This window comes from Apostichopus japonicus, chromosome 12 (genome assembly GCF_037975245.1).
Source record: "Apostichopus japonicus isolate 1M-3 chromosome 12, ASM3797524v1, whole genome shotgun sequence".
NCBI lineage: Eukaryota > Metazoa > Echinodermata > Holothuroidea > Aspidochirotida > Stichopodidae > Apostichopus > Apostichopus japonicus.
In genome coordinates this window covers 23,749,688-23,776,451 of record NC_092572.1, presented here as the reverse complement: position 1 = coordinate 23,776,451, position 26,764 = coordinate 23,749,688, and the positions used below count along the sequence as shown (strand labels likewise).

Sequence of the window (26,764 nt, the reverse complement as noted above, 5' to 3'; positions counted from 1 at the left end):
GTGTATCTCGCAAAATATACCAATTATACTGTGCTTTATTGAAGTGTGGTGGTATCCCTTTAAAATATTAATGTACAATCATTCACTCTCTGACCATTTACATTGATAAGCTATTTAGAATACATCACAGCTGAAAATTAAGGATGTTCTCAGTTTGCTGGTTATCATTAACCTCAATGCCAAGATCATGAATGGTGTAAACTTCATCTTCAGAAAGTAATTGGATAACTTTAACCCTCTAACTTACAGAAACTGACCAACAGATATTTTGTTTACTTTGCATTAAATAATCCACTTGCCTTTCATTGTTTAAACCAAAGGCTAATTAGCTCCTTACACAGAATAGTACAGAGTTAAACCTCAACGTAACACGTAGTCGTCTGAGTGGCGATGAAACAGACGACTATACAGCGATGCAACCTTGGCAGGGAATCAAACAAAGTTTGCTGATCACGCAACTACTGCATGTGTTACTTGTTGACTTCATTAGCTAGAATGCTACACTTTCTTACCAGTTACTGCTACTTCCTCCCTGCATATCATGTGATAAGCGCGTGGGCTTTTATTATGTTCTATATTTTGTAAGTTACTCGCTGAATGCTAAAGACTGGGCATTTTGCTTGTTACGGTCCGTATTCACGTGGAGAACAAAAATATTGTTTACCTTGAAATGATTTACAATGGCTATATATGGCAATAACCCTCACTCATTCAAAATGCTCACCGAACCCTAGCTTGAGTTTGGGTGTAACTGACTTTGCTATTTAGTTCCTCTTTCGTAGACCGTGCTGGTAAGACCTGTTAAAAATTAACCTGCTCATTCCAACAGTTTGCTAATTCATTTTGACAAGTTTCGATCTGCCTCTTGGTTCAATCGCTTTGTTCCTCTTACCAGCAGACTTAAGTGTGTTCTCTCCTGTTAGTGGATCCCTATATTTGTCACCAGTCACCAGTCTAGTGCACCACCTGTACCGATACAACACCAGTCTTATGCTACATCTGTACCGATACATCCAACGATACCAGCCAGACAGATAAGTCACGCCAGCAAACTGTAACTGTCAGTGAGTATAGCCCAAACCAAAATAGTAGTCTGCATCATTTAATCTATTTGAGTCGGTTAACAAAAGTTTGCCGTAGACACGTCAACCTACTTTTGTTAACATTTTGTTAAATTGTTTTAAATATAGACCTATTCCAATTTTTGAAGAGCGTGAGTAGTTTGAAATTCTTAGATCATGATGTCTTGGTCAGGGCAATTTGAAAATGTTTCAACATTTGACGGCATATTGGAGATCAATTAAGGCCATTAGAGGGATATGTTTCACATTCAATGTTGTGGTCTTCACTATTAGTTGATAGTTAATAAGAATAACATGGCCAGTGTTTCCATTGCTGGTTTGTGTTTCACAGAATTTCTTGTATTTCATATATATGTACGTGTGTGTGTGTATAAATAAGTCAGCAGGCCGCTATAGTTTTATGCGTACACACACACCCGCATATATTTGCTTGAATCAAGAATGTCATTTTACATATTTATACCGTATATCTCTACTGACCAAGTCAGTGTTAGTCAGTAGTAGACTTAGTCTGTAGTATACTCCCTTGTTTAATTTTCCTATAGTCATTTCATTTCTAACTAGTACTTAGTTAAATCACCAGGCATAATATGAGCCAGTCTTGCCTCTTTTGGTACACAAAGATATATCTTCACCTGTTCTATGAGATGTCATCATCAATCAAGAGCGTGCAAAGAACTCTTTTCTCTACAGTGGACTATCGGCAACAAATATTTTTCACAAGATCAAAATTTTTCATATCAATACCATCCTTTTTGGCAATTTCTCATAAAGTCCATTACAATACTTTAATTTCAATATTTAATAAGGTCTAGATTATACTAATAATCTCATTATGGTAGCAGTCTTCTTCACTTCTCTTAGGCCTTATGTTGTATTTGACACAAAGATGTAAAAGTACTAACATGGTAACATGGTGACATAGTTCACAAGGCCTACTGCATCTTAGTAATTATGAGCACAAAACTTGCAGTTTTAAAATGTACTTGGTTATTATATATAACTTTTCTCCCCTCTCCCCAAAATACACACACATTGTCCATGTATATGTCTCAAAGTATACAGCAAGCAACAAGAGAAGGTTAAATAAATAAATAAAATAATTACACATCTGTTACTAGACAACAATTGATGAGTTTTTTCATACAATGTAAACGTTTGAGGAACCTGTTATTCATTATCTGGCCTCAGACGACAAGCAGAAGATGCAAACTGGGCAAGGACTCAACCACACTTTGATCATCATGCAACTACAGTGTTACTTGTTGACTTCTTTAGCTAGAATGCGACACTTTCGGACCAGTTACTGCTACTTCCTCCCTGCATATCATGTGATTAGCGCGTGGGCTTTTATTATGTTCTATATTTTGTAAGTTACTCGCTGAATGCTAAAGACTGGGCATATTGCTTGTCACGGTCCGTATTCACACGAAGAACAAAAATATTTTTCACCTCGAAATGATTTACAATGGCTACATATGGCAATAACCCTTACTCATTCAAAATGCTCACCGAACCCTAGCTTGAGTTTGGGTGTAACTGACTTTGCTATTTAGTTCCTCTTTCGTAGAACGTGCTGGTAAGACCTGTTAAAATTAATCTGCTTAATGAAACAGTTTGCAAATTCATTTTGACAAGTTTCGATCTGCCTCTTGGTTCAATCGCTTTGTTCCTCTTACCAGCAGACTTAAGTGTGTTCTCTCTTGTTAGTGGATCCCTACATTTGTCACCTGTCACCAGTCTAGTGCACCATCTGTACCGATACATCACCAGTCTAGTGCACCATCTGTTACCAATACATCAGCAGCCTAGTGCACCATCTGTACTGACACAACACCAGTCTAGTACCACCATCTTGTCCAATACATACATCCAAACGATACCAGTCATACAGATAAGTCACGCCAGCAAACTGTAACTGTCAGTGAGTATAGCCTAAACCAGAATAGAAGTCTGCATTATTTTATCAATTTCATTCAGTTACAAAATTTTGCAGTGGACACGTTAGCATACTTTTGTTAACATTTTGTTAAATTGTTTTAAATATAGACCTATTTCAATTTTTTATGGCCTGAGTAGATTTGACGACATATTGGAGATCAATTAAGGCCACCAGAGGTATATGTTTCACATTAAATGTTGTCGTCTTCATTATTAGTTGTTGTTGCTGTGTTGTTTTTAAGACGAATAACATGGCCAGTGTTCCCATTGGTGGTTTGTGTTTCAAAGAATGTCTTGTATGTGTCTGTGTGTGTAAAAAAATATATAAATAAATATATATATATATATATATATATATATATTTATATATGTATATAAATAATTATATATATATATATATATATATATAAATATATATATATATATACATATATACATATATATTTATATATATATATATATATACATACATATTTACATACACACATATATATAAACATACATACATACATATATATGTACAGTATATATATATATATATATATACATATATATATATATATATATATATATTTATATATATATATATATATATAGTTCAAATGGATAATTTTTTCAGTAAACCGTTCGACAATTTTCTGCAAAACTTTAAAGTGATTAAATTTAGTAATTAGAAGTACTTCCATAACTCTGAGCTTAGGTTGCAACATTTGGGAATCCCCAATGGTGCAATTGTTGCACAGTTCAATGATCTTACTCAAACGGCACTACTTCACAAAGCCTAAATTGGGCTTTCATCTGATGAATAATTTCTGTGGTAACCAGTGACGTGTAATGTTGTACAGCAGTGCTTTAGTAAAACCGTGTGTAATTATTTGACTTGTACAATGGGGTATGGAGTATCTTAAGGTGTGTGGACAAATAAAGAAATGAAGTGTGGGAGTATTAAATGTTTGTTTAATTCCTTTACTTCAGACAGTATAGCTTTCTTATAATCTTATCCCTAAACGGAGTGTACTGACGATGAGAAATTGTAATCTCTAGTAAATTTTTGGAAGAATTATATAACTAAAGTTGCTGCCCACCTCACACCCCTTTAAGGTACTAAAATAACACCTGACGAGTTGGTTTTACTTAATGGGGGGGGGGGGGAGGGTAACCTAGGATAGCAAAAGAACATAGGATGGACTTACGTCTTTGAAGTGGGGGGGGGGTCAATAAGTAATATGTGTTCGTGTATGTGTGTGAATCAAAAACTCCTAAACCGTAAGATCGATTGACTTCAAACTTGCTGGGTGTGTACATGGGTATTGGATGTAGTGCCTGCATGACTAATGTCATCATAGGGTTGGTGGTCAAAGGTCAAATAACCTAAACAGCATTGTTGCCATTATTCATATACCAAATAATATTACGACTGAATCCTTTAAAAATAAGCAAGTATTGCAGACCACATGTCTACACTGCATTTATTATTGTAAAATTCCAAATGTCACGTGATCAAATGAGGTATAAGGACAAAATGAGGTAAACTGTTGGTTAACTATATTCCAAGTCAAGAATATCCAGGATGATTAAGTTGATTACATAGCAAGATTGCAAGAAAATTTGATTTATTAAACACTATGTGTATGACAAACAACAAAATAGCTGATAGTGTTGTAAACTACATTGTTTGAATGCATTTGTATTGACATGAAATATCACAGGTTACTAGATCTCTCAAATTCAAGATTCACGAACTTCAAACTTTATGAGCCATAGTGATGATGTCATAGCGGACTGCGTTCATTCCCTTCTTGTTTTTTATTTAGCACATAAGTTTTGAATTTATTACTGGAAATTTAAATCGAAGAATATTAATGCTTATCTATCAACATAAATATTAAAGCTTCTCATCTGTGTCATAATTTATGCAGTCTGTATCCATGGTAACAGAACCCGACAGGAGTATAAACAAAATACGTAAATATACAGTCTGCCACCATTTGTTACATTGTAGCAAGTATGGATAGTATGTGAGAGAGTCTTGTTGTATTGTTCATCAAATGAGTGAGAGAGAGAGAGAGAGGGGGGGGGGGGGGGGGAGTTGACGTGACATGAAGACAGGAACCAAGGAGGGTCAATATACTGGTAACTTGCATTGTGGAATTGTAATATCCGTGTGTATGAATAGCCTTTACTGTACATTGTTTCTCTAATAACATTTCATAATATCATCACATCTTACACAAATGCATACAAATGCTGTAACTAAAATATCAATAGAAGTTTCGTTATATACAAACAAAGTTTTTCTTTTCACAATCAGTTTTGGTACAGTGAAACTTTCTCCCCATACACGCTCCACTCACATCCCAACTAATTACATTATCTCAGTCATATGTCGAAAGGCACAAAACTGCAGTTATAAATTTCATTTAAATAAATGGTCATTTAGTTATAAATAGTTATTGGCGACCAAGATCCAATGAACCGACAAATGCAGTCCTTTTGATTTCGTAAACATGTATTTCTTCTCCAGATCGGAATCTATTACGAATTGAAAATTTGCACACAAAATCAAAGACGATGGCCAGCAAGAATGTATCGAAACTCTCCCCGTAAGTATGAATATTTTCAATGTAGTTTTATTCTTATTTATCATTGTTGTAATTCATTAAAGTGACTAATATATAAGTATATATATAAATATATATATATATATATATATGTATATATAAAGTTATAAATAAAGTTTACTGCAATTTATCCGGTAAAGAGAAAAAGGATGATTTAACAGTAATGTAAGCACAACCCTGCAAGCAGTGCTTCATCATAATCATCACAAATGATCGAGTCCATATTCTCCATGCTTTGTACGAGCCATCCCAAAAATGTTTTTTTTCTTTTTTTCCCCCTTCTAAATCAACATGTCCTACAGTATCAAAATTATAATTCCCACACGAGCATGCTATAGCTATACTCCCAATCTGCTAAAAAATTAAATGTGCGAGAAGTGCCGTCATCTTTTTAAACATTGCAGACATTTTGCCAAAGCAACTCATATATTTGTATTTTATGTTATTTCTACAATTAATACCCACAAGAAAAATTGCATAACGTGAATTGTTCCTGAATAAGTAATAATTTGACTAATGGCGACAATTATATACGTACCGCGAAATTTCTATCACATTCCAGACAACAGTACGAAACCACCTGTGATATAGTGTTATGTTGTGCACATTGATCGCTCGATCAGTAGTACGTACTATATTATAGCTAGGCTCACATTTGTACACAAATGAACTCCATTCCTCTTCTGCCTTTAATCGGAAATAAGTACGTGCTAATGCAACTATTCATCGTATCCATGACCATCCGATCACCATCCCAGCAAACACAAAACGTTATCATAACATTTTAAAAGAGCCTCCAAAATATATTTTTATAACGTTAAATGTGGTGTTATAAAAACGTCGGCATAACGTTTTTATGAGATATTAATATTATATTAAAGTTTTAACGAAAAATGTTTTGAAATAATAGCCTGAAAACGTTTTCGTGACATATTTATTACACCACAAAAAAACGTTATCAAACCAATAGACGAAACGTTTTAAAAAGGTTTTTGTGTTTGCTTGGCAAAAACTCCAAAATAATATTTTTCGATTAGACATTGAGATAAGTATATATATAGGCTTATATCCAAACGCCAGTAGATCAATATACTGCCCTCCGCAAGTAAAAGAAACCAAATAATTTAATGGAGTTATAGTGTCTCTACGTACGTAGCATTCGAAAGTACGATCCTTTTTTCATCCGTTGCTTACTTCGTGAATATGATCTTTATTAGCCAAAATCTTCGCTAATATTACTTGTTACCATGGAGACGCAGGCTTGCGACTGACCTGTATTTGCACTTTTTCCTTTCCATTGCAGTGTATGTAGCGATACCATATCAAGATATACAACAGAACATAAATGGGTGGTCACTGATATGGCTGTACGCGGTAACAAGCTGGCAGTGAGCGGATTCAATATCGGGGCATTATCATTCATAGACCTGTTTACGTTAAATAATCCTGATTCTTCGTCGCCATTAATGACTCAGTTGTTCACTAAACTATTCAATCGTTCAAGATGGCCGTACTACCTCCGTGTTTCATTCTTGGATGATTCACGTATAGTTACTGTGTGCTATGATATCGTTCAGGTTTATACTATTGAGGCAGACGACAGTGAACCATCACACACAGTCAACCTATTACACGATAAAAAAGCCGAGTGTGTGACTGTCAGAGAGGGGGAGATATTTATTGGTTTGTATGAGTCTAACGAGGTGATTGTGTTTGATTTTAGTTTAAATCAAATCAAGACAATCATCTTGAAAGGATTACAAGAATATTATCCTAAAGATATAACAGTTTATGGAAATAATCTGTTTATATCTACAGGTGGTACGTGGAGAGCTATTAGAAACAACATGGAGGGAAAGATTGTACATGAGTATAAAGCACCAGGCTACTCACGTGCACGCAGTATCACTGTTAGTGGTCTGGTTTATATTTTATGGGACGACCTCCATGTCGTTGTTTACTCTCTCTCTGACAGTCAACAACTGATGTCATTTGATGTTAATGACTCATATAGAATCAGGATTGTTGATGTAAGCAGGTTGTTAACAGTAGCCATCACTGGTGAAGTGAGAGAGTACAGTATGGTAAGTACAGCAGGATTGTGATAAAAATAGGAAGAAAAAAATAGGAATTAAAGGCTAGATTCATCAGCTAGTCAAATAAAGTAGACAAACTTGATATAAGTGAATGCGAACATTTGTTTTGTTAACAATTATAACTATTGTTTTACAAATTTGGCAAAACTAAATGAATTTCAAATGCAAAAAAAAAAAATAATAAATAGAAATGGTTAACCTACCTTTCAGAAGTTGTGTGCAACAAGTGTAGAAGAAGTGAGCAAGAAATTCTCTTAATTTTTGAACAACTTTATTTGAATTATTCAGCAGTCTAGATTTCAGAAATTTGGTATAAGTGGATGCGAACTTTTGAGTAGAACACAACTGCTAGTGACAGCTTACAAAATTTGCAGGATTTAAGAAAATTTCAGGGCAAAATATTTACATTCAATTTAAAAAAAATAGATTGTAGACTACTGTACACACTGTGTGTATGTAGTAGAAATTAGGGACAGATATGAATGGATTCTAACCTGGTAGGTTAGAATCAACACCTTTCACATAATTGCATGCGAAAAAAGTTATAGGTCATAAATATTAGTTACATTTTACAAATTTTGCCAGATTGGAGCAAATTTACGGGCACATTTTTCTAAGTCATATTTCATAATATGGTCACAGAGTACACACACTGTGTGTATGCTCTTAGAGATCTTAGCGAAACAAAACTGACTCCATTGTCTTTTCAAACAAATATGACATTTTTAGTTGCTTTAGTAACGGTAAATTTGGTACACGTGGAATCGAAAATTTGTGTAGAGTACAACTATTACTGTGATTTTACAAGTTTTGGCAGATATCAGAAAACTTCAGTGCAAACTTTTTACAGCCAGTTTCAAAAGCTATATATATATATAGACTCTACACTGTGTACCGGCAAGGAGAAATGACTCCTATGTAATTTTAAACAAATGTAAAATGTTTGTCCTGACCATTAAAACCATGAACATTTAACAATAGGCATACTTGTAGTATTAATGTACAACTTGTGCACCAGTGAATTCAATTTGGGACAAAATGGCATGTCAATTGTAGGCCTAAGTTGTCTGTCTACATGCTTACTATTGTGGTATAACACAGCTTTGCTTGTTTCCTAACTTCGCATGCTATGTTTAGCTAAAAATGTATAGTAGTTGCATTGTGATTTATGCCAGTCAAACTACAGCTACCCAATAGGATATTTTTTACTTGCTGGAACTTTGTGGGATTTAGCGCCCCCAACGAGGTTGTAAATAGCCGAGCGGCTGTGGGTTCGATAGGGCCACTGTCGGCCACCCTATATGTCAGGATGAATGTGGGGCAACTACAAGTTAACACGACCTGAACCAATAAAACACGAACAAATAAATTAAATTTTAATACATTTAATACAAAACCGATGCCCACCTTTGGGCAGGTGTCTACAAACCAAATTAATACTTGAGGTCATCGCAGTGACCTCCAATAATAATAATGTAGAAAGGTGGTCAAATAATACTTCACTAATATTTAATTAATGACATTACAAATCCACATAAATCTCAGCTTATAATTTACATAAATAATAATGAGACGTACCTAGGAAGTCTGTGGCCAAACATATAATTACGAGTTCTAAATCTACAATACGTAGGCGCTGCCTCGGGGAAAATTCAACCCAAATCGAAGCCACCCCCGCGTCACTAATACAAGAATAAACCCGCAGGGTGCGGCGATAATATCGTCCGACGCAAACACTGTGTTCCCAACCTTTTAATGAGTTTAGAGTAATAATTTAGAGGGATTCAAACTAACGAGGAAATACGCCCACAATATTATAAGAAAAAGGACTCGGACTTGCCTAAACTATAAAAGAACATTTGACTTTATACTAAACGAACTGGCTACTGATAATACTGATTCGTAACCTCGGATCTTAGCGTGGCTCGAACATTCCACATAGCTCCGAAGGAACCAGACTATTGTCACGAGAGCTGGACAGCTGAAAGGGAGACAGAAACAAAGGAATAAAATACATATGAAAGATGTTAGATGAAACAGACTCCCAGAGAACAATAAAACAATACACACAAACAGGACAACAACTCCAACAGTGAAGCCACCTATGTACGGAGGTGTTTGTATAGTCATTCAGAATGCAATTTCTCTCTTGCAATGACAAAATACAATTTGAATTGTTAATGTGTATTGTTTATCTTATGACGGTTCACTTAGGATTAGGAAGTGCTGTAATTAAGGTTAGTGTGAGCTGTAAGGGTTAGGGGTAGACAATAAAGTAGTCTTAAATCATTGGTTCTTAGTGGTTTGACTTGTTCTGGTAACTGTTGTGTAAATTCAATTTAAAGTCTAATCAAAAATAATTTATATATAGTCGTGGTGAATAAACATCTTGTAAACAAGGAATTTGAAAAGAGAAAAATAGACTATGTGAGATTCCTAGGGTATTATATATTATGTATTTATTTTTGGTTACAGTGCCGAAGGCTCAGTTACCATTGCTTTTATTTTTGTGTTGGTATGTGCGCGTGTATGAGTGGATGTGACGGCTTGCTTGATATCTCAACAACCACAAATTGAGTAAATGTCATGCTTGGTAGGTATATGTCACATGATTTGTAAATGTCCCCTATTGTCTTGATTGGGTGGGTCTTAATATTACATGGTTCAAATTTCAATACCTCTTCAACCGAATGACTACTTTAATTTATACATGTTATCATGATGTAAGTAACATGTTCTTTGCAACATGCACCCTTACTTCATAAATATTCATGCATGGGTGTTGCCGAATGGGAATTCTTGGAAAGTGGATTGTAAACACGATGCCTCAACAAACACAAGTTGAATCACAGTCTACTTGGTAGATACATGGCCCATGGTGTGTAGATGTGCCCTGTTGTGTTTTGTTCCCATCTCTTGAAAATTAATGAATGGATGGGGCTAACCATAAAGTTCGTAAACTTTCAATATCTCTTCAACCATGTCTCATTTAGTTCATTCATAGTAGCGTGGTGTAACTACACAGTAAATACATGTTCTTTGCAACAAGCACTTTTACCTCATAAATATTCATGCATGGGTGGGGTCTAATGGGAATTCTTGGAAAGTAGATTGTAAACACGATACCTCAACAAACACAAGTTGAATCTCAGTCTTTTCGGTAGATACATGTCCCATGGTGTGTAGATGTGCCCTATTGTGTATAGTTATTAGTTCCCAATCTCTTGAATATTAATAAGTCGCTGGGGGCAACCATAACATTCGGAAAATGTCAATATCTCTTCAACGATATGTCTGATATAATGTATTCATAGTAGCGTGATGTAACAACACAGTAAGTACATGTTTTTTGCTACAACAATGTTTACCTTATAAAGATTCACGAATGAGTGGTCTGGGGCTTAATGAGAATTGGTCAAACATGGCTTGTAAACATAAATTTTCAACAAATACAACTTGAATCAATGTCATATGTGGTAGATAGATGCCCTTTCATGAGTAGATGTGCCCTATAGTGTGTGGTTTTCATCTCATGAATATTAATGAGTGGGCGTGACTTACCATAAAATTCGTAAAATGTCTATATCTCTTTAACCTTATGTGTGATTTAATTTGTAGTTGGTATTGTGATGTAACTATATAGAAAGATCATGTTCTCTTCAACAATAAGTTTTCCACATTAATATTCATTGGGGTGCGGTTTAATGGGAAATCGTCAAAAACAGTTGTAAACATGATATCTCAACAGACACAGGTTGAATCAATGTCATACTTGATACATAGATCCAGCTTGGTGAGTGCAAGAACCCTATGGAAATTGGTAGAGGTCAATGGTCACATGAGGTCACCAGGTGTCAAAGTCTGAAAACCTTAACATGATACAGGTACCTCCAAAATTAAAGCTACAATTAATCTGTGAATTCTCCAATGCTACATATGATTTTCTTTTGGTGAACATACTTTAGTCAAGTTCAGTTTAGTTTCGTGAAGGGGCTCTATAGGACTTAAACAAAACATACAATTATCCAGGAAATGAAACCTGCTTCAGAATGTTGCTTTAAATGTGCACTCAACTGCTCTTTTGAGTTATCACTCTCTGAGCTTCAAGGGGTCAACAGGTTATCTCACATGGTGCAAAAAGTGGTTCAGGGGATCAACAGGTTATCTCAAATGGCCTCAAAATTGGCAATTTCCTCTGTGATTCATACTAGATATTATATAAGATATTTCACATAACTCTCATACATTAATAACACTAAAATAACATTAAAATTGGTAAAAGAAAATGCCCTTTATTCATACATCTACATACTGTATATATTTCACATAGATAGACAGTTCTTCCTGGATACTGAAACATTTGGAATAGAAATAATATTTCTTTAAAATCCTAACCAGTGGATTAAATGGTGGTTGATGCCTACAAGGAAGTGCTACAAATAAGAATTGGAAATGTCTGATCTATTCTAGTTCTCACTTAATTCTTTAACAAATTTAACTCTCTTATAAATTCTACATAAGTCAGATAGTTATTTTGAATTTTGAGCACATTGTATGGCAATGAATCACAAAGCCAGCTGGCTTTCTGGTTATACTATATCACTAAATACACTTTGTCAACATGATTCCTGGTACCTTCCTTTAAATGTTGCAGCATTAGTCAATATAGATAATCCCTCTTCATTTTGGTGTGCACAAGTTCATGGATATTAAACATGTATGGCTTACCACTCTATGAATATGTTTGGGCAACGGAAACATTAGATGTTTACTTCTTCTGGTTTATTTTCTTGAAAGGATTTTAATTCTTTGAAGAAGTCATTGATGACATAACTTAAAATGTGATATGAATATTTTTTCTGCAGCCTCCAGATGTCTTGACTCTATTGCATGAAAGCCTAAAAAAGGTATTTGCAGAGATGACAAGAAGTGACTGCGAAAATCTTGCAAACATCTTCATATTTCCTCTGAAACATGTAAAGGCCATAATTAACAGCCCATCACACTCCAAGGACCTGTTAGTGGAGCTAGAGAATAAAGGGATTGTACAATCTGCTCTCACTGATGAATTATGTGAGAACCTCGGGGCACTTAATATCTTAACAGGAAGAAGTAAGTATAGGAAATGGATAACTGATGTATTGGAACTTGTACTTATACAAAAAAGTATGATTTAAGTGACACTGTATTTAATATGTTAACATTATACTTGTTTGTACAGTAAAATCTCATAAAATCCTATGCTGTCAAAAAACCTGATGTAGGTGAAAATCATGTTATAAATAGAAACTGATATCACAAAGTAATCATTTTGAAGAGTGACTTAAATCAGGCCATTTCGTTTAAAATATGTGTTATTGGTTTCATTGAAGGTCATAAGTTTTGCAATAATGGTGTGTATGTGTCTCTTTATGTTGATGTCTCATTCGGATAATCGATACCCTGTTTATCACAAAATGAAAATTGGATGGAATTGAAACTTTGTTTGTATTTTGAAAAATAAACACATTTTCATCTCAACTGCCGTAATGACTTTATTAACTGGGGAGTTGTCAAGCTATTTATTATGGAATTCCGTCAAGTTTGGTAAAAAATATTGTACCTCTATGACTCAAAACTGCTAATATACTGTATGAAGGAGTTGCTTTTGAGCTAAAGATAAAGAATTTCCAGTATAACTTTGTACTGTTATGCCATATTTGTGAGTCTTTGCAAGGAGTAGTCATTAAAAGTCACAGGTGAGCTAAGCTTTTATCTCAATACATTACATGTATAGAGATATTGTAACAGTTAGTGGGACTCTCTTCTCTTAAAAAAATTTCAGCGTCTTCATACAAAGTTCTTTTTCTCTAGAAATTCCAGAGCAAGTATATATCATATAGGCCAACGAAAGTTACTCTTTTTTATTCCAGAATTGTATCTCATTCTATGACTTTTTCACCGATTTATGTCCAAATCGGGCTGAAACACAGTTGTAGAATGCTTTTTTTTGCACACGCTCCAAATCTTGTTTGTGGGGAACTTTTGCCCACGTTTCCCTGTCTTTGATGATTAAGCCCCGCCTCCAAGTCTGGCTTGTAGCACATTGGCCAAACTCATGGCAGCTACATGTTAGATATAAGAAAGTGGCTACCCTCAAGACCAATTTTCTGTACTGTGTGTGTGTAGTGTATTGCACGCTAATTACATATACACATTGTTGTACTGCTGAATGCTACGTAGTGAATTTAATTTGTAGCCCAACCATCGTTTTGCAAAACAAAAACAAAAAACAATACTTTGCGTAGCTTTTTACATACTTTCCTGGTTGCTATCGTCGCGCATAGTGCCCGAACAGAAAACGTAGTCAACGGGAAAATCTTGATTAAGCATCTCTTTATTCGCTGAAATTGTGACGCAGTTAGCTCGTATTAAAATATCCATGAAATACTGCAACCTTCGACCACATGTTATCCTAAAGACCATACTAAGTCAATGGGAAATGTAGCCTAACCATCGGTTTGCAAAAAAAAAAACAAAAAAAAAATGAGTAGCTTAGTTTACAACTTTCAATTTGCTGGAAATCGGCATTTGTTTGGAAGGTATGTGCTATGTCTTAAAGAGGGAATGTTGTATTTTAATTGGAGTAGTTTCTAGTTGTTATTATTTCAATCTGGTAACATTCTAGAGTAATTTTAAACAAGTTACGATGGTACAATTTGCTTTTCAGTTTGATTGGCCTGAGCATACATTTCTAATTGAACTTGAATGGAGTTTAATAGGTAACGAATTAGGTATGTTTAACTTCAAGTCCGTAACATTTCTATTTGTTCATAAACGGTAAAATACTGAAAATAAGTACAAAATAATGTCGGAATGTAGGCAATATGTAATTAGAATTTACACTTTGGTTAAGATTGAAGATGGATGGTTTGTCTGAGATGCTTTTTGAAATGGATATTTTGAGTAACTACTCTTAGCCCATTTCAAGCCATTAACAGTTGACTTACACGTCGAGGTGGTTAGGCCATTCACTTAGCACAGTGCTGACAAGGTTGGATGTCATATTTTCGTATTTTGGAAATTTGTAAAAAAAAAATCCTTTCCGAGAAACTCCAGAGGTGATTTGATACAAACAAAATGATACCTAAGAACCTTGTATTACGACGAAAGGAAACAGGAAAATCACAACAATAATTGTTTCTATCACAAACTTTATTGCCGATTTCGAATAAACGGGATATTTTCTTTTTTTCAAATCATCGGAATCGGTAAGATTATGAAAAAAATCATCGGTAATCATTATTTTCTTTAATGCATAATCGTTTGAAAACTACCTGGAAGTGGACACAGTTTTGATGGTAGTCACCACTAAAGTCTACAGTAACATGGGCTAGGTCGATAGGCCTAGCTTTCTCAAGGCGGGCATCTAGAAGAATATGGTCGAGTTGTTCGCCTCTTCTAATTTGGCCGTTGTTATAGACGTCAGACTATATGACCATAAAGTCCAACAGAGACTGACCCAAGATGAAGGATACCACATAAAGAAAAAAACAAGTTCTTAAATATTCTATGACATTACTAAACCTTGCAACGACAAACGGGCAATGAGCGCTAAAGGCAACACTCGCAGGATGAAGTGTAACCTGAAGAGACTATTCGTGGAAAAGTAGTGTAAATGCAAGTTCTATATTTGTTGTACCATGATTGATAATGATAATTATAGAGACAGAGCAAAGATATGAAATTAGGAATCGAAATTAGAACTTTCAGTATTGAGATACTGCGTCATTGATGCTCTTGTTTGAGCATAGTTAGCAGCATGTTTATGATCAAATTTTCATCTGTCATTTGTCTTGTAATACGAAAATAGTTTACTGCAACATTAAAACCATGAAAGCATAAAGGTTGTCAACATGCATGAAGTCAATGCCTGCACAATACCAGCAATGCTGCTCCTTCCTCTTCCCTTCCTTCCTCAATGTTATTACGTACCCTACATATAGTGGTGTGTGAATGTGAACTAATCCTCGTGGTACGATGATGATGATGATGATGATGATGATGATGATGATGATGATGATGTGTCCTTACAACAGGATGTGATGTCATGATGACAGAGGTTTTTTAAAGGGCTAACTTCCAATTATTATGGTTATTTTTATTTCCTTGAAATGTGATACATTTCGGCTATTTAATTGTCAATGCTTCTGCATGTATTAGTTCATCAAGGTGCAGGAAAGTTATTTCCTCAAGGGATAAATCATTTGTATCTTTTGAAGTAAAATCAGCTAAATTGCCATCATAACTTAAATAACTGGGGTGCTATCAGATGCGTTCATTAAATCACACCAAGTTTAAATTAACTAAAACGGCTACTAGCATATGCTTTTGCAAAGATGGATCATTTTCAGTAACTTTGTCTAACAATGAACATCAATCACTGGAAATTTGTTTTAAGTATAAACAGATTATATTTTCAGGTACCAGGCCTGACGACAGGGTGGGTATGGTGGGGGTACAGACATGGGATTGTTTGTCTTTTATGGGACCCCGGTATGCATAGGTAGGAATTGATCAAGCCAAGGCTTACTTCCCCAAGATGAACTTTTCATACATGCCATGGATGTATGACGTCTTAAAAGAATGGGGCCTAGTAACTTAATTTTCCCTAGCCTTACCTTGGGATGGATGCCCCAACAGGTTGAGACAAATTCTATGCAAAAGGATATTTTTAGTGTGAAACAAGTTTAACTAAGTTTTTAGTTACTACTTTGGAAGTTAATGCATATTTTACTATTATATTTCCTTGTAGGTGAAGGAAGCAAGTTATCCATTGACATACCTTCATCAACACTCTTTAAGAGAAAACTGACCGTAGAAGAAGAAAAAGGTGGGTGCATACCTTCTATGGTTTCAAATGAAAGTTTGTCTGCACGCCAACTTTCATTTCATTATGTTCTGTACACCTCATGGGGGTTTTCTAACTGGGTATGATTTTAGAAAGATGTATAATATCCAGTAATTCTATGCAAAAGGAGACTTTTAGTGTAAAACAAGTCTAATAAAGTTTTATTTAATACTTTGGAAGTTAATGCATATTTTACTATTATGTTTCCTTGTAGGTAAAGGAATCAAATCATCCATTGACAGACCGTCATCAACACTCTTTAAGAGAAAACTGACCGTAGAAGAAGAAAAAAGTGGGTGCATACCTTCTATGGTTTCAAATGAAAGTTTGTCTGCACGCCAACTTTCATTTCATTATGTTCTGTACACCTCATGGGGGTTTTCTAACTGGGTATGCTTTTGGAAAGATGTATAATATCCAGTAATTCTATGCAAAAGGAGACTTTAAGTGTAAAACAAGTCTAATAAAGTTTGTATGAACTACTTTGGGAATTAATTCATATTTTAATATTATATTTCCTTGTAGGTGAAGGAAGCAAGTCAACCATTGACATATTTTCATCAACACTCCCTAAGAGAAGACTGACCATAGAAGAAGAAGAAAAAGGTGCATACCTTCTATGGTTTCAAATAAAAGTTTGTCTGCACGCCAGCTTTCATTTCATTATGTTCTGTACACCTCATGAGGGGTTTTCTAACTGGGCTTTTATAGATGCATTCATAAAATGTTATCAAAAGTTTAGAATAAAATAAACCTGCTTGTAGGGGGTATGATTTTAGAAAGATGTAGAATATCCAGTAATTCTATGCAAAAGTATTTTGAGTAACTATTCTTAGCCCATTTCAAGGCATTAACAGTTGACTTACACGTCGAGGTGGTTAGGCCAATCGCTTAGCACAGTGCTGACAAGGTTGGATGTCATATTTTCGTATTTTGGAAATTTGTAAAAAAAAAAATCCTTTCCGAGAAACTCCAGAGGTGATTTGATACAAACAAAAGGATACCTAAGAACCTTGTTTTACAACGAAAGGAAACAGGAAAATCACAACAATAATTGTTTCTATCACAAACTTTATTGCCGATTTCATATAAACGGGATATTTTCTCTTTTTCAAATCATCGGAATCGGTACGATTATGAAAAAATTCATCGGTAATCGTTATTTTCTTTAATGCATAATCGTTTGAAAACTACCCGGAAGTGGAGACAGTTTTGATGGTAGTCACAACTAAAGTCTACAGTAACATGGGCTAGGTCGATAGGCCTAGCTTTCTCAAGGCGGGCATCTAGAAGAATATGGTCGAGTTGTTCGCCTCTTCTAATTTGGCCGTTGTTATAGACGTCAGACTATATGACCATAAAGTCCAACAGAGACTGACCCAAGATGAAGGATACCACATAAAGAAAAAAACAAGTTCTTAAATATTCTATGACATTACTAAACCTTGCAACGACAAACGGGCAATGAGCGCTAAAGGCAACACTCGCAGGATGAAGTGTAACCTGAAGAGACTATTCGTGGAAAAGTAGTGTAAATGCAAGTTCTATATTTGTTGTACCATGATTGATAATGATAATTATAGAGACAGAGCAAAGATATGAAATTAGGAATCGAAATTAGAACTTTCAGTATTGAGATACTGCGTCATTGATGCTCTTGTTTGAGCATAGTTAGCAGCATGTTTATGATCAAATTTTCATCTGTCATTTGTCTTGTAATACGAAAATAGTTTACTACAACATTAAAACCATGAAAGCATAAAGGTTGTCAACATGCATGAAGTCAATGCCTGCACAATACCAGCAATGCTGCTCCTTCCTCTTCCCTTCCTTCCTCAATGTTATTACGTACCCTACATATAGTGGTGTGTGAATGTGAACTAATCCTCGTGGTACGATGATGATGATGATGATGATCATGATGATGATGATGTGTCCTTACAACAGGATGTGATGTCATGATGACAGAGGTTTTTTAAAGGGCTAACTTCCAATTATTATGGTTATTTTTATTTCCTTGAAATGTGATACATTTCGGCTATTTAATTGTCAATGCTTCTGCATGTATTAGTTCATCAAGGTGCAGGAAAGTTATTTCCTCAAGGGATAAATCATTTGTATCTTTTGAAGTAAAATCAGCTAAATTGCCATCATAACTTAAATAACTGGGGTGCTATCAGATGCGTTCATTAAATCACACCAAGTTTAAATTAACTAAAACGGCTACTAGCATATGCTTTTGCAAAGATGGATCATTTTCAGTAACTTTGTCTAACAATGAACATCAATCACTGGAAATTTGTTTTAAGTATAAACAGATTATATTTTCAGGTACCAGGCCTGACGACAGGGTGGGTATGGTGGGGGTACAGACATGGGATTGTTTGTCTTTTATGGGACCCCGGTATGCATAGGTAGGAATTGATCAAGCCAAGGCTTACTTCCCCAAGATGAACTTTTCATACATGCCATGGATGTATGACGTCTTAAAAGAATGGGGCCTAGTAACTTAATTTTCCCTAGCCTTACCTTGGGATGGATGCTCCAACAGGTTGAGACAAATTCTATGCAAAAGGATATTTTTAGTGTGAAACAAGTTTAACTAAGTTTTTAGTTACTACTTTGGAAGTTAATGCATATTTTACTATTATATTTCCTTGTAGGTGAAGGAAGCAAGTCATCCATTGACATACCTTCATCAACACTCCTTAAGAGAAAACTGACCGTAGAAGAAGAAAAAGGTGGGTGCATACCTTCTATGGTTTCAAATGAAAGTTTGTCTGCACGCCAACTTTCATTTCATTATGTTCTGTACACCTCATGGGGGTTTTCTAACTGGGTATGCTTTTGGAAAGATGTATAATATCCAGTAATTCTATGCAAAAGGAGACTTTAAGTGTAAAACAAGTCTAATAAAGTTTGTATGAACTACTTTGGGAATTAATTCATATTTTAATATTATATTTCCTTGTAGGTGAAGGAAGCAAGTCAACCATTGACATATTTTCATCAACACTCCCTAAGAGAAGACTGACCATAGAAGAAAAAGAAAAAGGTGCATACCTTCTAAGGTTTCAAATGAAAGTTTGTCTGCACGCCAGCTTTCATTTCATTATGTTCTGTACACCTCATGAGGGGTTTTCTAACTGGGCTTTTACAGATGCATTCATAAAATGTCATCAAAAGTTTAAAATAAAATAAACCTAAGTTTAGGCTGGCAGGGTTATGCTTTTGGAAAGATGTATAATTTCCAGTTACTTTGTTAAACAATGAACATCAACCAGTGGAATATTGATAAAAATGTAAACAGATGATACTTTCAGGTGCCAAGCCTGACCATTTGGCTGGGTCAGGTGGGGCTTCTGCCATGGGGCCTAATGTCAATTATTGGACCCCATTATTCATGGGTAGGGATGGATCAAGCCATGGCTTTCTTTCCCAGACGAAACTTCATATATGCAATCAATATACCATGACGTCTCAAAAGAATTGGGCCCAGTGTCTTAATTGTCCCGGGCCTTACCTGGGTCTTTATGTCACTACTTTCCTTTCAGAGGTAAGTACACCAGCTTTGGACAAGTTCAATGCAAAACGAGACTAATTTTGAAACATGTCTAATGATGTTTCTATTGAGTTCTTAAGAAATTAATGCATATTTTACTATTACATGACTTTGTAGGTAAAGGAAGATATCCCTCCATTCACATGCCTTCATCAGCACACATTATGCCAATGCGGAAAGGAAGAGAAGAAGGTGGGTACATACCTTCATTGGTTTCAAATGAAAGTTGGCCTGCACGCCAACTTTCATTTCATTATGTCCTGTACACCTCATGAGGTGTACATGATATAGGCATTTCTCAACCCAAGTAAATATATGAAGAATATTTACGGACAAGGATATGTGTTTTTCCAAACCAGGATTCTTCTGACATGTTTCAAAGCTGAATGGGAAGTACCTGAGTGGAGGTATTTTGCTTTCCGAAGCATTACATTTGTTCCTTATTGTTAAAATGGCCTGTTTCGATAGTACTGAGAGAGAAAAGGAGTATTACTTGTTATGTCAAATTTGGAAGTCTTTGGAACATGATTTCTAAAAGTAGTAATTAAAAATTACAGGTGAGCTAAGCTGTCATGAGCATAGTTAGCAGTATGTTGATGATCAAATTGTAATTTGTCTTGTAATACCAAAACGGTTTATTGCAAGACTAAAACCATGAAAGCATAAAGTTTGTCAACATGCTTGAAAGTCAGTGCCTGTACAATAGCAGGAATCCTGCTGCTACCCCTTTTTTCTCAATATTATTACTAACTCTAGATATACTGATGTTTGAATATATACTATTATTTAAATTCTTCCTTATGGTGCGATGATGATGAATCCCTACAGGAGAACGTGATGTCATCATGGCAGAGGCTCTTAAAAGGCATAACTTTTCATTTCCTTGAAATGTGTTACATTTTGGCGATTTAATCGTCTATGTTCTCTGCATGTTTTAGTTTATCAAAGTGCAAGAATGTTAATTCTTCAAGGGATAAATCTTTTGTATCTTTTGAAGTAAAATAAGCCCACTTGCCATCATGACTTAACAAACTGGGGTGCTAACAGATGCATTCATAAAGTTTCACCAAGTTTAAATTAAAATAAAACTTCTAGTAGCATATGCTTTTGCAAAGATGGATTATTTCAAGTAACTTTTTTAACAATAAACATCAATCACTGGAATTTTGTTTAAAGTCTAAACAGATGATACTATCAGGTACCAATGATACTATTTTCCCCTCAGACTGGAAGCCACCAGACACTATGAAAATAAAATCTTCCATATCTGGAAAGGGGGGATTATTACAGATTCCAAACACGGGTATTAAACTGGTTTTTCCACCAAAAGCAGTGTCAGAGGAACACAATATCGAAGTAAAAATAGTTCCACCAAGTGTTTTGAATGAACCAGCCACATCCTTTTCTAGTAATTCATCAGTGGTATTAGAGCTTCTGCCGAATGGTTTGCAGTTCAAACGTGAAGTTTCATTGACCTTACCTCATTGTCTGACTTTTCTTAATGAGGAAAAAGCTAAAGCCAAGGTATATGTCAGTCACCATGAAGAAGGTATGATTCACTTTATCTTACTTTATATTGGTTAATTTTACACATTATTGTACTTTGTTTGACGTGAATTGAGTTATCACATATAGTATCTCACTTTACTCCTCACCAATAGCTGCCACCTAACATGTGTGGAATGCACTGTGGAATGGAAAGTTGACAGCATACAGGTAACCGTGAAAGTTTATTTTCTATACCACTGCTTGCCTTTCATCAAAGAAGCTAAAACAAATAATATTCATTAAGAAGAAATTAACTTCCAGTAAACTCCCACAACTATTGACACATTATTTACAACAGAACTGTGTAGTTAAGGGTGCGTACAATAACTGCAAAACTTTGGTGGGTAGGATTCGGAGATATAAAATGCAGCCAACAAATTAGTTAAGTATGAAATTGCCTTGTGGTTGAAGACATTATAGAAGGAGATCACATTTGGATTTGTATGGTATTAGTTATTCAAAAACAATATTAATGAAAGTGGTCTGGCTGTGACCCAATGACTTGGCTTCAACACGCTGAATTATTCATGCATTAAAATGAAAGAGGCAGCTTTCTGACAACTCTTCATTGGGCAGTGCACTTCAAGACTACTGCAACAGATTAACTGATGATTGTAATTTTTGACTTGATGAAGCAATGCATTGAACTCTTTTTTATGTCTGGATCAATAAAATGGCTTGGTTTACCAGCTGTATGGGACAAGCAGAGAGTCTTTGTATGTGGTGTCTTGTATGATTGGTTTAGGGGAGGCTAGCAAATCTAAACATGGCTGAAGGAACTCTCTTTCTTGTCTCTTTTGTCTGGACCAAAAACTAGGAAATGCTTACTAGTTTTAAAGGGTCCTGCAGAATACCCTTTACGTTGTACCTTTGTGCCTGATTCTGTGAAGGTTGCAAATCTAACCACTGTTGATGGCCTGGTGCAATTACTAGTAACCTATAGTAAAGGATTGAACGATCTGAAGTTTTGCATGAAATACAAGAACAAAATGTTAAAATGTCAGGGGGGGGGGTGCAAAGTTGTAGAATGAAGATTGTGAATTGTAAGCATGCGATGATGCAGTCTAAGTTGTCGATTAGATATGCAACTATGCAGACTCCTGGATCTTGATTTGTTATTTCAGTGCACTCCCCACAGCAAACAGTCTTAATAAAAAAACTTTCTCAGACATACACACTTCTCTTAACATTGATAGAGACCGCATCCTATCCTGTGTACTGTTTATCGCTGCACAGGTGTGGTCAATGTGTCAGGATGTTACCAAAAGGAAAGAAAATCATTGTTATTTACATTTACAGCTCTTTATAATGATAATATATAGTAACTTAGTAAGCATACTATTCACCATTTCAGCTAAAAGTAAATTAATTTATAGTGAACACACTGGAAGATGGAAAGCAAATTCTGAGCAATGAGATCAAATTGACAGCTTGCATAATGATAAGTTAATATTTATGAAGTACCATGCACAATTAGTTGATGGACTGGTAATTTATGGTAAAATATTAAATCAACACTCTTAGTGATTTCCTTTATCTGATTGAAATTCATTTATGTAAACTTGACAGGCCAAAGACCCCGTTGGGAAGAGAGACCGCTCAGCCCTTACATCTTTCATCGTTCAAAGTGTACAGTGAGACTTCTTGGCTTTTGCTGGGTGAAGATTGTAATTGATGACACCGAAGTTGAAGCTAAGAATCTTGTGGTATTTGCAGCGAAAAAGATACTACAGAATAAGAAAACTGCCAAAGTAGAAGTTGGATATTACGAAGACATTCCTGAACGTGGTGAACCAAATGTAATTCATTATTAAATGGTGTGTTGTGATGCATCATTCTTTCTAAATAGTACACCGGCAAACGTTTTTTTTACAAAAGTGAGAATGTTTTTTTTTATAACTAACCTATAAGTTGATGAGTAAGATTGACATAAATTGAGAATAAAATCTAGTATATTATTTCCATTTCAGATACTAAAATGGAATCAAGATATGAAACCTGAACGACGCTTCCATCTAACATTTTTGAAAGAAGGAAAACAGCCATTAACTATATCATTTAATGGCACTGATCCAGGCGATACTTGGTTTACAGAGCAAAGAAAAGCAAAGAAAGTAAATTTTCTAATTTGCATATTTCAATTGACAATTGGTTAGATATTAACAGAGTACTTTAATTTAGACTTGATAACAGCATGTGTTATTAAATGTGAGTATTGTTAAATGTCACGTTTCCTTTGTTTACCATTACAAGTTCAACTTGGTTTAAACTCGGAAAAAACAATTTCCAGGTATCAAATGATTAAACAAAGCTAACTTCCTTATCTCACTCCTCAAGCTCTTTTGTGAAAGTTTATTCCTGCTGCAGCGGCTTCATAAGCTAAGATAAGGAAGAGCTTTGGTCACTTTGTAGATCACATGATACCCTGAAAAACTTTTTTTTGTGGGTATAAACCAAGCAAGCGCTAACCAGGTTGAACTTATAATGACCTGCAGCAGTCTGGCTTACATGGTATAATACTATGGTATATACACAATTTTACTAAGTTATGCACTTACTGTACAATGTCAGCTCGGGTAGGAGATGTGGTGCATCATATTTACTCGCTCTAAAATACTGTGACATAAATATTTCTTTGATATATCATCTGCACTGGAAGCATACCATGAAGTTTCTTGGTTTCGATGATAATCGTAACCTATGCATTCATGATGGCGTGTGTGTGCGTGTAAGTGTGTGTGTGTGCGTTTGTGACGCCCAGCTAGTAAACACAATATCTCAAGAGGGGAAGGTCAGGCCAATTTCATATTTAATGTGTAGAAGTACCACATTGAATACAAGAAGCCTATTTTTTGAGTGGAGGTCAAAGGTCATTTGGGGTCACCAGGGGTCAAATTGTGAAAACTTGTAAACACGATATCTCAAGAAGGGAAAGTCAGACCAACCTCATAGTTAGTGTATAGAAGTAACACATTGAGTACAAGAAGCCTATTGTTACGGTGGAGAAAGGTCATTTGGGGTCACCAGGGATAAAATTGTGAAAACCTTGTAAACACGATATCTCAAGATGGGAAGCATGGGCAGACTTCCTATTTAGTGTGTAGAAGTACCACATTGAGTACAAAAAGTATATCGTTTTTGGTGGAGGTCAAGGTTATTGGGGTCACCAGTGGTCAAATTGTGAAAACCTCGTAAACGTGATATCTCAAGAAGGGAATCATGGGCAGACCTCATATTTAGTGTGAAGGAGTACCACATTGTGTAAAAGAAGCCTACTGTTTTTGAAGGAGGGCAAAGGTCATTTGGGGTCACCAGGGTCAAATTGTGAAAACCTTGTAATCACGATATCTCAATACTGGAAGCTTGGCTCTAATGTAGTGTGTAGAAGTAACACATTGAGTTAAAGAAGCCTATTGTTTTTGGTGGAGGTCAAAGGTCATTTTGGGTCATCAGAGGTCAAATCGTGAAACTCTTGCAAACATGTACACCCTCACTATACATTACGTCAGATTCATGCAGAAAACTGCTCATGTAACATCATCGAAACCACAATGCATTTTGCATTCTGGTTAAGCAATGCATCTCCATGGTTTAACCTCACAAATTGCATTTATTATTTTCTTTCTTTTTAAGGAGATACCTTGGCGATCTATAGCATTGTCTGAAGAACGCGTAGAGCCGTTTGTACTTCATAGGAAACAAAATATGGACTCATTCTGCAATTTTACAGCACAACAGGGGGACTATAACCCTATTACATTTGAAATAGAAATGGAGGTATGTTGTTTTGAAATGGAAATGATTTAACAGAATTTGTATCAAGGAATCAAAAAGGCTAGATCAGTAGTGTAATCATCCAGCTGTTAAGCTTACATTCCCTTGGCTCACATTTTCATGAACTAAGTGGTTTAGCTACTGTTTTATTAAGCACTGCATCATCTGAAAAGGCAGACATTATCCACTTGAGTTGAGGGATCATAGCCTCATTAGCATGTGCTGCGTGATGTAATATTAAAGTGAACCATTGTACCTGACATCAATTTAACAAAAAAAATGTTAGGGTGGTAACATAATTGTAATGTGTTGCATTATATACCTCACAACTATTGAAGACAATTTTGGGTGTCAACATTACCAATTTTGTCATACAAATTCTGTAGATAGTCAGGAAATAATTTGATTTTATGATCTGCTTTTGGCCTGAATTGTGCAACCAGCATCAGTTTTATTATTATCAACTGGCTATAGTAAATAATGATTTTGTACAGGCTTTTAGATGCCACAACACCATGCAAAATAGGTCTGGAATGAAATGAATCTCTCCATAATGTTTGTAACCTTCCTGGTGTTTATGTTTACTTGGTGATATTGTAACTTCTGCATTTGGCTTCAACCAGGGAGTTGTTCCATAACAACTCCCTGCTTTAACCTACCATAAGAACAAACACAAACACCTCTCAACATATAGCTTTTTGAAAATTTATACAGACTTCTTTACTTTCTAACTGATATAAAATGTAGAGTAAGAGGCAAACTGTGGTCCATGATATGTAGGAACACAAGGTCTATAAAACTCAAGACTTTGTACTTTTGTGAAAAGCAAAAGAGAACATGTCTAGTATAACAAAGAAATATATGATTGATTAATCATGATGACAAGCTATGCATGATACTGAGCATTCTTTGCATTTCCATTTGCAAAATAAAAGTAAAAACATATTTTACAAGACGACAATATTTTGCAAGGGTGTGAGAATGAAGAAATGGAGAAAATACAGTAATTAATGAATATCAGGAATTGATTTATATGAGTAGATTCTTTTCTCTATGCGTGTGTTTCTACCCGTTTGGTAGTACCTCCTTTTTCTCCCACTTCTTGCAATTCTTCTCTAAAGCTATGGTTTGATTCTTACACCAAATATATGGAGATTGAATTTAGTTATAATAGTATGTGTATAATATAAATTAGTGTATTTTGCAGCCTTCGAAAATACTAGTTTGGAACAATGTATCTTTTTGGTAAG

The 26,764-nt window shown here is 35.2% G+C and overlaps 1 protein-coding gene across 2 annotated transcripts in view; it reads left to right on the top strand.

The window, feature by feature from the left end:
* The first annotated feature begins 590 nt into the window (after positions 1-590).
* The window catches only part of LOC139976949 (uncharacterized), a 50,877-nt gene continuing 24,703 nt past the window's right edge, over positions 591-26,764 (top strand). Inside the window, exons 1-15 of one of the 2 annotated variants that reach the window (XM_071985854.1) lie at positions 591-1,064; positions 2,765-3,006; positions 5,548-5,626; positions 6,948-7,728; positions 12,606-12,852; positions 16,535-16,612; positions 16,845-16,922; positions 17,156-17,236; positions 19,294-19,371; positions 19,605-19,685; positions 20,310-20,384; positions 21,418-21,741; positions 23,310-23,539; positions 23,711-23,854; positions 25,374-25,517. In XM_071985854.1, coding sequence (XP_071841955.1) covers positions 5,595-5,626; positions 6,948-7,728; positions 12,606-12,852; positions 16,535-16,612; positions 16,845-16,922; positions 17,156-17,236; positions 19,294-19,371; positions 19,605-19,685; positions 20,310-20,384; positions 21,418-21,741; positions 23,310-23,539; positions 23,711-23,854; positions 25,374-25,517 — 2,373 coding nt within the window. In that variant the 5' untranslated portion in view covers positions 591-1,064; positions 2,765-3,006; positions 5,548-5,594. Of the gene's footprint in view, positions 1,065-2,764; positions 3,007-5,547; positions 5,627-6,947; positions 7,729-11,176; positions 11,625-12,605; positions 12,853-16,534; positions 16,613-16,844; positions 16,923-17,155; positions 17,237-19,293; positions 19,372-19,604; positions 19,686-20,309; positions 20,385-21,417; positions 21,742-23,309; positions 23,540-23,710; positions 23,855-25,373; positions 25,518-26,764 lie in introns of those variants that run through there. The other variant, XM_071985855.1, reaches the window with a different exon arrangement.